The following is a 12,386-nucleotide window of genomic DNA, read 5'->3' as shown; positions in this document are numbered from 1 at the left end:
TTACAGGATTTGGAACCTGAAGAAATCCTCGACAGACACCCATGGAGAATGGGAACCTGGAAAGTGGAGCAATCTGCCGCAGGCAATCGCGACCAGGACAAGCTGAAGATTATGCAGTGCTGCGCAAGGTCTATCTGTCTCACTACGGCGCGGCTGCAGCTTGGGGACAAGCTGCGTCTCAAAAAGGGAAGCAATGTCATGACCAGCTACAGTGCAGCCATGACAAGAGGAAGTGGAACAGGGGAAGACGGTGTCGTGAGGGGCATGGGCTAGCGACTATACTTGGCAAGTGGGCCCGCGTAGTGTGCGTTAATTTATGTGTGACGTGCCTGGCAGGTGGGACAGTGAGGATGGTGTGCATGAGGCCAGTTACAAGCCTCTGTATGGAGAGCAAGTAATGAAAGAACTACCCTGAAATTTCCTCTCACCTAGCCAACTTAGCAAACATCCTGAATCTGTCGGCTGCACAATCAAGAACAAAAGAGTCCCTCCCGTTTCATCAGCAGAGCAACCTATACAAATAGCACATTACTTGGAATGGGTCTGAACAACATATGAAAAATAGCAAGACTAGAACGCATCAGAAACACTTTGTCCACCCACGGCTTTACCATGATAGAATAATTGGAAAGAAGAATCAAGTTTATCCATGGCATATTCAGACGGAAGGCTTTTACATCATCCGATTTATTATTTTAAAAGGCAAAAGGAAGTACATAGCATAGGGTCTTGCTTACAATTTCAGGAAGCATAAAGGATGTGCCATTACAGATACGAGAAAACACATAAAAAGTTTCTGTAAACCGTGATACCCCCAAAGCCCAGCTCAACGACATAGCAAACTTTAGTCAGGTGCTTGAGAGCACAACTTCATAACATCAAGGATACAACCGAAATCCATAAACGCATATAAATTAACCGCAAAGATCAGAATTCTCATTGATGCATTGTGCCGCCTGCTCGACCTTCACCTTGTCCCCGCTCATCAAGATTACTCAGTCCTGCATGAAGAATGAAATGGTTTACAGAAGCATTGACTGACTTTCAACGATCGCCAGGGTGACGAAGATTTTTTGTGCAATAGCCAATTAATTTACAATATTCAAGAAAGACTGCACAGTAGCTCCAAACCTAAAGATCGTTCTCCTAGATAATCTTCAAAAGTTCCAATTTCCTATACCAACCAAGGTGACAGGGTAGCTCATGATTTCAATGTTTAAGCTAGTTTATCTTCTACATTAAATTATTGTTTCTGAGAAGCAACTATTAATACTTGCCCCCCAAAAAAAGTTCCAAACTGTTGTATCTTGCACAGTTTATAGAAAAAATTACTACTTCGATAGGGCTTCCATTGAGCTAGAAGTGCATTGATTTCCACAGAGCAAGGTCCTGGTGGTGATGACTGGTGGCTGATAACAAACTACCTAGGAGACAATAACCTTATCTTCAGGCTTCAGGCTCAAGACACTGCCTCCCTGAACCAGAACCACTCAAGGGGACGCTCACCTCATACAAGTTTACATTCGTTTGCAATAAGTTACATAGTTAAAATTCAGCAGTTCTGCATTAAGGCCAGCAGAGCCTTTTGTTCTGATGTTTTTTGTTCCACTAATTGCTGCTAGGAGTAGGATTAGTAGATGCAGCAAAAAGTGTTGTGTGTAACTACGTATGCGTGGATTGCAACTGATGGAGCAACGGCATAAATAATAATAACTTCGGATGGTTATAATTGCCCATTTGGGTTGCACAAGTTTCCATTTGGAGTTTTGAGACCTTTGAGTTACAATGTGGTTATTATGTTAACTTGTTCGGTTACACAATCCAGCATTTTGTACCAATAAAAGATTAGTTGTTCAGATTCTTGCCAATTTCCAATTATTACATATCTCGTGGATGCCACAATGATCTGTACCATGTCCATACAAATATGAATTTACATAATACAAGTTTCAAACAGCGGCAATAGGAAAGTGAGTGAGCAATATAATATGATCTGCTATGTTATTTTCTGAATAACAATATCAAATACAACAACAATACTTCATCAAGCAGCCAAAGAAATAATAATAATTGATATAAAGGAAATTAAATAGCCAGTCCAACACTTGCCAAACAAAACCATCAGAGAAATACTATATTTTCGTTATAATGCCATGTAAATGCATGTTATTACCTGCAGCAGCAGCAGCAAAGAAACTTTTGAATGGATATGGATAGATAGTGGACAGCCGATTATCAGGGTTGCTTTTAAAGATCTCCTCAAACTGCAATGACTCGAGATGGACCATGAAGATGCCCCTAGATGTTGACAGAAATGCCACATTATCAGATTCATCCCCAGCAATAAACATTACTCTTTTGATCCACTCCCCTGATTTCAGAGGGAGAAGCCTGCGCAACTCGATAGTCTGTCCCGGCATCCACCCAGCAACACCGTCAAAATCAGTCGTCCTCTCCCATAGTTGTGCTTTGTAGGATTCCGACATGACGATGAAACCAAGCGCGCCACCCAGAGTACTCAAATAAAGTCCCTGATGGTTGGCGTAGGCATGTGGTGGCACCTCGATCACGGCTAGGCTCTGTCTGTCAAGATTAAGCTCAAGGATATCCACCTGAGGGCCAAAAATGAACCAGCACAGTGAATTCCCAAGCAGGATGCTTCTACTGCCAAGAGAAGGAGACATATCAAATGGAACCAAGGTTGAGATGAGCTCGGCCCAGGCTCCCATCTCCGAGGAGTAGACACAAGCTCGTGCGACGCCCTTGCTGACGCACGCCAAGACCACCTTGAAGGGGCTCGAATGGCAGGCACCATGCACGTGGCCCTTGTCGCCGGCAGCACAGAGCACATCCGCTTGCACACGGGACTCGCTCCAGTCGTGACCACCCAGCTGCGTTGGACTGCCTATGCAGCGGCGGTCGCCTGCGACGGGATCCCACACTAGGACCTGGCGGCAGCCCCTGCCGGTACGGGCGCTGCTGGTGAAGAGGACGCGGCCGTGGCGGCAGCTGTGGACGGACCAGATGTCGTCGAGGCGCGGGGAGAAGAGCTCGGGCGGGATGAGGTCCGGCGGATTGAGAGTCGACCTGAAGGGGGTTTCAATGAAGCTGGAGTTGAAGAACACGCCGACGATGGGGGGTTCCCGGTGGTGGGCGCAGAAGCGGCGGAGGAATTGGGGGTCGGAGACGATGCGTCGCCAGCGCTTGCAGACAGAGGAGACGCGGGGGAGGGAGGAAGGTCGCGGGGGGAGCCGCACGAGTATCTCCATCAGGAGGTCGTCGTCCTCCATCGCCGAATAGGTGGGCGAAATCGACGCCCTGCGAGATGACGGCGAGTAGGTCGAACCTGCCGGCGTCGACGCCGCCGCGCCACTCGCCCGCATCCCCGACTTTCTCCGGCAGCGGCGGCGAGGCTGGGCGGTGCGCATCTCGGCGGCGGCACGGGAGGTGCGTTCACGCAACCGCGATGGGGTCTGCGTTTTGATTTTCGGTTTGCCATTTTTTTCGGCCCTGAACGAAATGGCCGAATTTCGGTCATTTCAAAAATTACGGCAAAATTTCGGACGAAATTATAAAATCAAATTTTGAATTTTCAGACAAAATTTGGCCGAAATTTGGCCGAAATTCGGCCGAAATTTGACCAAACATTCACAGAAATTTGAAATCAAGCTAAGCAAAAGCATAGCAGCCCAACAACCATCAGGAGTAATCATATAATGTTTAGCAAATTAGCTCTAGGGATTAATATAAGAGCGTCAGTCCAATATGACCCTCACGCACATTAGTTCTAAACTTACAGTCCACAACCATCACATCATAGTTCAAAGTTTAAATACTTCAGTACAACCAACTCTAGGAATTTAAAGGATTTCACATAGAAACAGCTCCAAAAGACAACCATCAAAGCATCACAACGAACAACAACTCCAAAAGAAATCCATGAAAGCATGGACGGGGAGGTCTTGTTCCATTGAAAAAGCTCCAGCTTCCATGCTCCAAGCCTCCAACTAGCATCATGCTCCAAGCTCCAGCTAGGTACCATTTAAAAGACAAATACAAGTGATAAGTAGCATTTAGAACAACACTACTACATCATAAGTAGCAACTAGAATAGCACTACTAAGAGATAAGTAGCAATTAGAACAACACTAGTATGTGAGTGGTAGCAATTGGAACAGCACTAGTAGGTGATAAGTAGCAATTACAACAGCCATACAAGAAGATAAGTAGAAATTACAACAGTACTACACGATAATTGACAAGTAGCAATTAGAACATCAGTATTGATCATTACACAGTGAGCATACACATTAGAGCACCAGAATAAGAAAGCAATGTACATCAAGCTATTTAAAGATCAACCGCTTCAAACATATGCATCAAGCTAAGTAATCATCATGAAGAAGAAACACCGAAAAGAAGAGACTTACCAAATCTACGAGTAGAGGCTGTTGACTTCCTTGGTCTTCTTCCTAACAAGTCGTCCAGATCTACGAGTCTCCAAATTGCCAATGCTTGCTTGTGTCTCCTTTTCAACTTGTACTTGTGTCTCTTCTTCCACTTGCATTTGTGTTTCTTGTTGATCTTGTTGATCATCCTCATCATCCTCACTCACCCCATCATCATCCTCACTCTCATTATCAACATATTCATTCTCGTTGTCGTCATCCTCACTGTCAGTTTCGACATACTCATTCTCCTCATCATGATTCCTCTTTCTTTTCTTCTTATTAGCCTTTGTACCAACATAAGAATCCTTCCTGCCTGAGTTGAGGCGCCTTATTTTCTCAAAAACAGCACTGGCCGCATCGGCTCCATCCAAAATTGGATCCTCTTCATCCTCATTCAGCCACTCCATTATTGGATTTGTCTCATCGAACATTGTTGTATCTATCAGCAGTGCACTTGGATCAACCTCTTTATCTATATCTCTCTCTTTCTCTTGATCTTCTTCAGCTCGTATCTTCAAGGTTTGGATAGTAAACCAAGTAAATTATATGACATGCAAGGACAATACAAGGTACAAAGTAAATTTGAGTTGGTTTATACCTTTAGGTTGTAGCGGACAGAAACTAGCTTGTGGAGCTTGTCATATAAAAGGCGATTTCTTGGCTTTGTGTGCACCAAAGCAAAGGCGCTCCAGTTCCTCTCACACCCACTAGATGAGACACATTGTGAGCAAATTCTCATTGCGCACTTCTGCAATGCAGGAACATCCCCTCCAAATTGAAACCACCACTGGGCTGCAAGATATCACCAATGAAATTTTCAGAATTACACAAAACAAAAGGAAATGGAAATTCTAAAACCAAAAGACCACGACTTACTTGGCTCCATTCTCGCCGCAGCTTCTTGTGCTAATCTGGTCCCAAACCTTCCTTGGCACTCCCTAAACTTACTAACTTCATCAATGGCTGAAAGAGCACTCTTTGGATCTAATATCTTCGCTATCGCATCTGTTAGTGCAGTAGCATAATTTGTATGGTTGCAAAGGTTGAGGCTATAATGTGTATATGGATCAAGGACGGCAGCTGCAACCATAAACGTATCTTCTTCCATTGCATCTATCCTCTTGCACACCTTGCGCATGAAACTAAGGTACAACCTTGATGTAGGGCCTAGATGTGCTTCCATCCGTTGTATAGCGAGCATCATACTTTTTTTGAAGCCAGAAAGAGTGCATTGTTTCTGCGTATCAGCATACCTCATGGCCTTATAAAGTGGCCTTAACGAACCTAGTACCCACTCTAGTGCATTCCACCAAACATTACTAGACAAACATTCTTCAGAAAACACGTATCCAGGCTCATAGCTCCACTGACACTCCTTCCAATCCTGAGAAACCATCCACTCCCTAAATTTATCTTTCTTCAAATGGTAACTCTCAAGGAACATGAAGACAGTCCCAAACCGGGTGGCATTTGGTCTAATTAGTTCACCACCTATGTTCTTCTTCATGTTATCATGTAGATTATTGTGCTTATGCAAGAACCTACAGATTGTCTTGGCACCCTTGACTATCACATCAACCTCAGGAAACTTGGCTATATCTTTTAACATAAGATTGACGGTGTGAGCAGCACACGGTTGCCAAACAATATGAGAGTACTTTGGTTCTTCTATAAGGGTTTTGCAAGCTTTTTTATAATTTGACCCATTATCGGTTACGATTTGAACTATATGTTCATGGCCTATCTCTTCTACAACCTTCTCAATCTCTCTATAGATAAAGTCTGCAAAATTATGTAAGATGCATATACCTAGTTAGAAAAAATCAAGTATTTTAAGAACATAAAACAATTCTAGGACAAATCCAAGTATTCAAGAAGAAAGTAAAACGCGAAGAAGAGGAGGAAGTAACCTGAATTCTGAGTCTGACCGGATGCATCAATAGTATTAAGGAAGAACATTCGTGTATTGCAATACACCATGAAGTTTATGAGACACATTCCTGTTGGACCAGTCCAAGAGTCACACATAAGAGTCACACCAAAGTTTTTCCAATCTTGTTTGAATTTCTGAAGAAACGAAGTTGCTTCATCATAGTTTGCATCCAAATATTTTCCATCAATCTCCTTCGCGGTTGGTATAGGAGTAGGTCCTAATTGTTGAGTGATCTTCAAAGCAGCTCGGAAGTATGGACAGTCAGCTTTACGTCCAGCAATATCATTGGCATGAAAAAACTTGGACCAAGCTAGGCCAAGTGCATCTCTCGAATTAGGGTCCAAAGCACTACTGATCTTGGGCTGCATAGATACTTTGTTGCTGCATAATTGCTTGTCAAAATATGCGGTGATACTCTTTTTGCCAACATCAACTCGCACATCACCCACACTCCCCTTGCCAATCCTCCTATCAACTCTGCGGGAGACATTCGGGTCACGCAATGCCTCTCGAATATTCATCTGAATTTCTTCTTCATCATCATCTATTATGTTAATCACCCTTCCTTGTTGATACAGCCCTTCCATAATATTTCTTTCAATTCTCAGCCTGCTATTTTGTTTCTCTCTTTTCTTCCTCTTCGATTCATCCCGGCACTCTCTCATTGCATCTCTCACATTTCTTGGCACATTTGGGCAGCTCCTCACGTTACCTACAATCCAACCAAGGTGCTCCTTGGCACGGGTTGCACCTCCACCTTTGTGCTTTAGGCCACAGTACATACAATGAAAACCCCCAGAATACGGCCATGTATGGTTCCAAGGATCATATAAGTTATTATCTTTAATTCCTGCATTGCAAAGTTACAAACAACATCACTTTAATTGAACCTAACAATATTCCATTTGCATCGTGTGAACAAGCAAAGCATAGTAATCTGGCAACATACCAAGCAAATACTCTAGAAATGTGCACCAATAAGATCAAGATATATGCCTTACTATATAGAAATATGAAAGAGAGATCCAAATACTCTAAACTGTGATCATCCTCATCTCACTACATGGACAACGCAGTGTACTGTTATGTACAATTTACAAACAAATACCAAATAGTTTCATGGAAGTACTGAGATCTCTATGCCATCTTTTTTTATTTGAACCAAGTTAGAGCTCTATAAGAAGCACATGCAATCTCATAGCTCATATCAAGTTAGTATATTACCTTTCCAAGAGCTTTGAGAACCACTTGCACTTGCATCATGGTTGCCGCTGCCATTCCTATTTGCAGTTCCATTACCTGAAAATCAAGTGACAAAAGGACACCGGTCAGTTATCAAGAGTAGGTAACTAAGGAAGCAACCCTTGCTTACTAGGGTGTCCTCATATTAATGATAAAGAAAAAACAGTACAACCCAATGCTCTAGTTCACATACTAAGGAATAAGTAATTTATATACAACTCGATGCTCTAGTTTGCCAAACAGACAAGTCATATACTGTACCCAATGATGCTTAGTTCTAGAACCACCACTTAATGGTACCACTGACCATTGAAATTAATCATCGGTCAACATCTACTTTTCTGTGCAAATAACTCAAGTGTGAAGTCTGATAGAAATTAGCACAAGAGGCAGCCTTTACAGGAAATCGACGGCATGGCGCAGCTCAAAAACATTAGAGCACAGAAGGCCTACCGTGCAAATAAGAAGTTCCAACAACATCATTAACATAATAATCCGATCAATAATATCATTAACATAACAATCCGATCGACAACACATTATTACGTACAATTGCATATTCTCAACAACACAGTTTACGGGGGAGTCACTCGCAACATCCATCATACATAACAACTCAAGTTCAGCAGCAATTCATGGGCAAGCGCAGCTGAACCCAAGGCCTGTTCGGGTAACACGCGCGGAAGGAAACATAACAGCAGCTAGTGCGGTGTGCTTCTGCCTCGGCCAGCAGCAATTTTATCCAAGTCGGTGGCTTCAAGGAGCAGTCCCCTTGTCCATGGAACAATTATATATTTTAGGATGTTCATAACAAAGTTTGTAACCCACTTTCTGTTGGACCAAAAGAAATATTACCAGATCTAGAGCATCCTTGGTGACTACAAGATGCATGTATAATTCAGATTAATAATGCCACTACTGTGTTCAACTCATCAAGACTCGATTTTTCTTACCCCGGTATGATATATGCATTTGCCAAGCCATTTACCAGGGACCTATCCTAAATCTAAAGCAGCACAAGTAGACACAGATTATAACCAAGAAACAAATCCACATCGATCTGAAATTGCTGAAGAACTGAAACAGCATACATGTACTTGGACGAGACAAATTGCTGAAGACTGAAACTGCATACACGTACTGAAACTGCATCAAGAACATATGTACCTTCCCAGTCAAGCGGACGCCCTCCATGCTGCTGCCGCTGCTCCGTGCTACTGCCTCCGTTGAACTGGTCGGCTTGCGCTCCATCAGCTCCGTTGCCGCAGCCGCCAAGCACCATGCTGCAGTCTTGGAGAAGCAAAGGACAGGAAGTGGATGGGGTGGAGGCGAGGAGATGTGGAGGACGGCCAGAGAAGCGAGCGCCTTGGCCGGAGATGTGGAGGAGGGCGAGGAGATGTGGCCTGTGCGCGGCGGCGGCGCCGCACACAGGAAGAGGGACAGGGAACGAGTGATTCTAGGGTTAGGCCGTTTGGGTTTCGTGGTTTTGTCTCAGCGGAAGCTAACTAGAAGGCTCTCGAAGCTGGGCCGGGCAAAAAAAATTCAAACTGGGCCGAATTATTCGGCCGATAGGCCCATATATCGGGCCCTAGCGAGACGGCCGAAATTCGGCCGAAAATCATTTTTTTCGGCCGAAAATCAAAACGCAGGATGGGGTACGCTAAGTGGGCCAAATTTTTGGTCCGGGATACGCACGTATATCTTGGGCTGCACTGGGATGGCCACGACAACTTTGGGCCACAACCGTGACTGTACGTACACACACACTGCTGCATTTTGGTCTCGCCAACCCAAGCGGAGTAACTTAGGCCAACTTCACCGAGCGACCCCATCCTGTCCGCGCGTGTCCGTTTAGAATAAAGCGGACGAACTAGAAGGCTCAACGCGTGGGAGCAAATGGATTTTTGTCTGCTTTGCGTCCGCTTTCGACCCATCCCCGGCCCAAGTTTGCGTCGATTTTGTGATGAAACAGACAGCGTGCGAACGAGCGAGACGCGCGCGCTGGTCCGCCCCTGGCCCGCCTGTCGGTGGCACAAAGCAACCCCCCTCCCCCGCCCCCTTTGGCGCCATTTTCCCCCAAACCCTCCCACGTCCCGCCGCCCCCCTCCCTCCCCCGTTCATGGCCGACTCCCAGTCGAACTCCGGCGGCCTGGCCCTCGACCCGCCCGGAATGGCCAAGAAGAAGGGCAAGGCCCCAAGGAAGCTGCGGTCGGAGTGCACGCCGGAGGAGATCGCCAAGTTGGACGCGGAATCGGCGAAGAGGAGGAACCGGAGGGCGGTCGTCAAGGGCAACGCCGCCGCGGCCAAGTTCGCCGCCGAGCGCGATGCGATGGAGGCCGCGCGACGCAAGGCCGAGGTCGAGAAGAAGGAGGCCATCGTCAACAAAGAACACGCCCTCCTCATGGTTGGCATTTGTCGTCCAGCCGGTTACTCTGCAGCAGTCGTCAGCCCGGCGAGCACAGGCTCGTCGGTCGCAACAGGAAGCTCATGATTTCAATGTTTAAAGGCCGGTTTATCTTCTATATTAAATTATTCTTTCCAAAAAGCAACTATTAATACTTCCCAAAAAAGAAAATCCCAATTTTTTGTATCTTGCACAGTTTATAGCAAAAGTTACTACTTCAATAAGGTCAATGTTTTTCTAAGGCTTCCATTGAGCTATAATAAGTGCATTGATTTCAACCAAGGCGACAGGAAGCTCATGGTTTCAATGTTAATGGCCATTTATCTTCTACATTAAATTATTCTTTCCATGAAGCAACTATTAATACTTCCCAAAAATAAAATCCCATTTTTTTGTATCTTGCACAGTCTATAGCAAAAATTACTACTTCAATAAGGTCAGGGTCCCGCGCCATGTGAGTTAATTTATGTATGACGTGCCCGGAAGGTGGGCCAGTGAGGATAATGTGCATGAGGCGGGTTATAAGCCTCTGTATGCAGCTGACCGCAAGACATTAATTTACAAATATTCCATAAAGAGTGCACAGTAGCTCCAAACCTAAAGACCGTTGTCCTAGATAATCTTCAAAAAGTTCCAATGTCATATACCAACCAAGGCGGACGCTCATGATTTCAATGTTTGATGGCTTCCAAGAAGCAACTATTAAATACTTCCCAAAAAGAAGCAACCAAGGCGACAGGACGCTCATGATTTCAATGTTTCAAAAAGACCGTTTACCTTCTACATTAAATTATTCTTTCCAAGAAGCAACTATTAAATACTTCCCAAAAAGAAAATCCCAAACTGTTTTTTACGAAACAAAAAAAATAATTCCAAACAGTTCTATCTTGCACAGTTTATAGCAAAAATTACTACTTCAATAAGGTGAGCTATAAAGTGCATTGATTTCCACAGGGCAGAGGTAGTGATGGCCGATGGCTGACAGTAAACTTCCTGGGAGACAAATGACCTTTTCACTCCTGTAGTTTAGCATTCAGTCATCATTTTGCAAAACATTCATTTGCAATAAGTTAGAGTTAAAAATCAGAATTAAGGACAACAGAGCTTTTGTTCTGATTATTATTGTTCCACCAATTGTTGCTAGGAGTAGGGTTAGCGGATGCTGTAAAACCTGTTGCGGGTGAGTACGTATGCGTGGACTGCAACTGATAGAGCAATGGTCTAAATAATACTAACTTCAGATGGTTATCGCTGCCCATTTGGGTTGCACAAGTTTCCATTTGGAGTTTCAAACAGCGGCAATAGGGAAGCGAGTGAGCAATAATCGATTTGTTGTGTTATTTCTGAATAATAGTATTAAATACAACAACAGTACTTCATCAAGCAGGCAAAGAAATAGTAATTGATAGATAAAGGAAATTAAATGGCTAGTCCAACAGGTTTTGAATGGATATGGATAGATAGTAGACAGCCGATTAAGAGGGTTGCTTTTAAATATCTCCTCAAACTGCAATGACTCGAGATGAACCATGAAGATGCCCCTAGATGTTGACATAAGTACCAAATTATCATCACCAGCAATAATCCTTACTCTTTTGACCCATTCCCCTGATTTTAGAGGGAGAAGCTTGCGCAACTCAATAGTTCGTCCCGGCATCCACCCAGCAATACCATCAAAATCAGTGATCCTCTCCCATAGTTGTGCTTTGTAGGATTCCGACATGACGATGAAACCAAGCGCGCCACCCAGAGTACTCAAATAAAGTCCCTGATGGTTGGCGTAGGCATGTGGTGGCACCTCGATCACGGCTAGGCTCTGTCTGTCGAAATTAAGCTCAAGGATACCCACCTCGGGGCCAAACATAAACCAGTAGAGTGAACTCCCAAGCAGCATGCTTCGACTGCCCAGAGAAGGAGACATACCAAATGGAACCAAGGTTGAGATGGGATCGGCCCAGGCTCCCATCTCCGACGAGTAGACGCAGGCTCGTGCGACGCCGGCGCTGACGCACACCAAGACCACATTGAAGGGGCTCGAATGGCAGGCACCGTGCAGGTGGCCCTTGTCGCCGGCAACGCAGAGCGCATCCGCTTGCATATCGTTCACGATCCAGTGGTGACCATTCAGCTGTGGTTCAGGCTGGACGGAGCGAGCAGGCTTTTCGGCCCGCTCGTGGCCCGTTCTGGACCGGACCGTCCGGTCCTGGCCCGCTGAAGATTTTGTTCGGTCCGGTTCCTAAATTTCGGCCCGAAATTTTCTCGGTCCGGTCCGGTCTTTGACCGGTCCGACCGAGCGGACCGAAGCTGCAAGGCCGTTCTTCTTCGTCGTGGCCACCAGCGACGCCTTGGCCGTGTC

General features: G+C 45.0%; 4 protein-coding genes across 4 annotated transcripts in view; all 4 read right to left on the bottom strand.

The window, feature by feature from the left end:
* Positions 1-862: 862 nt before the first annotated feature.
* Positions 863-3,383, bottom strand: LOC119284035 (putative F-box/LRR-repeat/kelch-repeat protein At1g11620). Its single transcript, XM_037563338.1, has 2 exons — positions 2,174-3,383; positions 863-1,001 (listed from the first exon to the last, which is right to left on the bottom strand). The coding sequence occupies exons 1-2, from the start codon at positions 3,381-3,383 to the stop codon at positions 937-939; spliced, it is 1,275 nt and encodes a 424-aa protein (XP_037419235.1). The 3' UTR covers positions 863-936.
* Positions 3,384-3,743: 360 nt separating this feature from the next.
* LOC119289657 (uncharacterized protein DDB_G0283697-like) lies at positions 3,744-4,936 on the bottom strand. The gene is made up of 2 exons (XM_037568932.1): positions 4,431-4,936; positions 3,744-4,031 (listed from the first exon to the last, which is right to left on the bottom strand). Exon 1 carries the CDS (start codon positions 4,880-4,882, stop codon positions 4,436-4,438), a length of 447 nt encoding a protein of 148 aa, XP_037424829.1. The 5' UTR covers positions 4,883-4,936; the 3' UTR covers positions 3,744-4,031; positions 4,431-4,435.
* Positions 4,937-6,302: 1,366 nt separating this feature from the next.
* On the bottom strand, positions 6,303-9,268 carry LOC119284034. The gene is made up of 3 exons (XM_037563337.1): positions 8,794-9,268; positions 7,609-7,683; positions 6,303-7,234 (listed from the first exon to the last, which is right to left on the bottom strand). Exons 1-3 carry the CDS (start codon positions 8,906-8,908, stop codon positions 6,303-6,305), a joined length of 1,122 nt encoding a protein of 373 aa, XP_037419234.1. The 5' UTR covers positions 8,909-9,268.
* Positions 9,269-10,946: 1,678 nt separating this feature from the next.
* Positions 10,947-12,386, bottom strand: part of LOC119284033 (putative F-box/LRR-repeat/kelch-repeat protein At1g11620) — a 2,917-nt gene continuing 1,477 nt past the window's right edge. Inside the window, exons 2-3 of the mRNA XM_037563336.1 lie at positions 11,500-12,158; positions 10,947-11,049 (exon numbers count right to left, since the gene is read on the bottom strand). Of these exons, the coding sequence (XP_037419233.1) occupies positions 10,947-11,049; positions 11,500-12,158 (762 nt within the window). The remainder of the gene's footprint in view (positions 11,050-11,499; positions 12,159-12,386) is intronic.

The sequence above is a fragment of the Triticum dicoccoides genome, chromosome 4A (genome assembly GCF_002162155.2).
Source record: "Triticum dicoccoides isolate Atlit2015 ecotype Zavitan chromosome 4A, WEW_v2.0, whole genome shotgun sequence".
Lineage (NCBI taxonomy): Eukaryota > Viridiplantae > Streptophyta > Magnoliopsida > Poales > Poaceae > Triticum > Triticum dicoccoides.
Note: the sequence above shows the minus strand (reverse complement) of the source record. Positions and strands in the feature narration are given on the sequence as shown.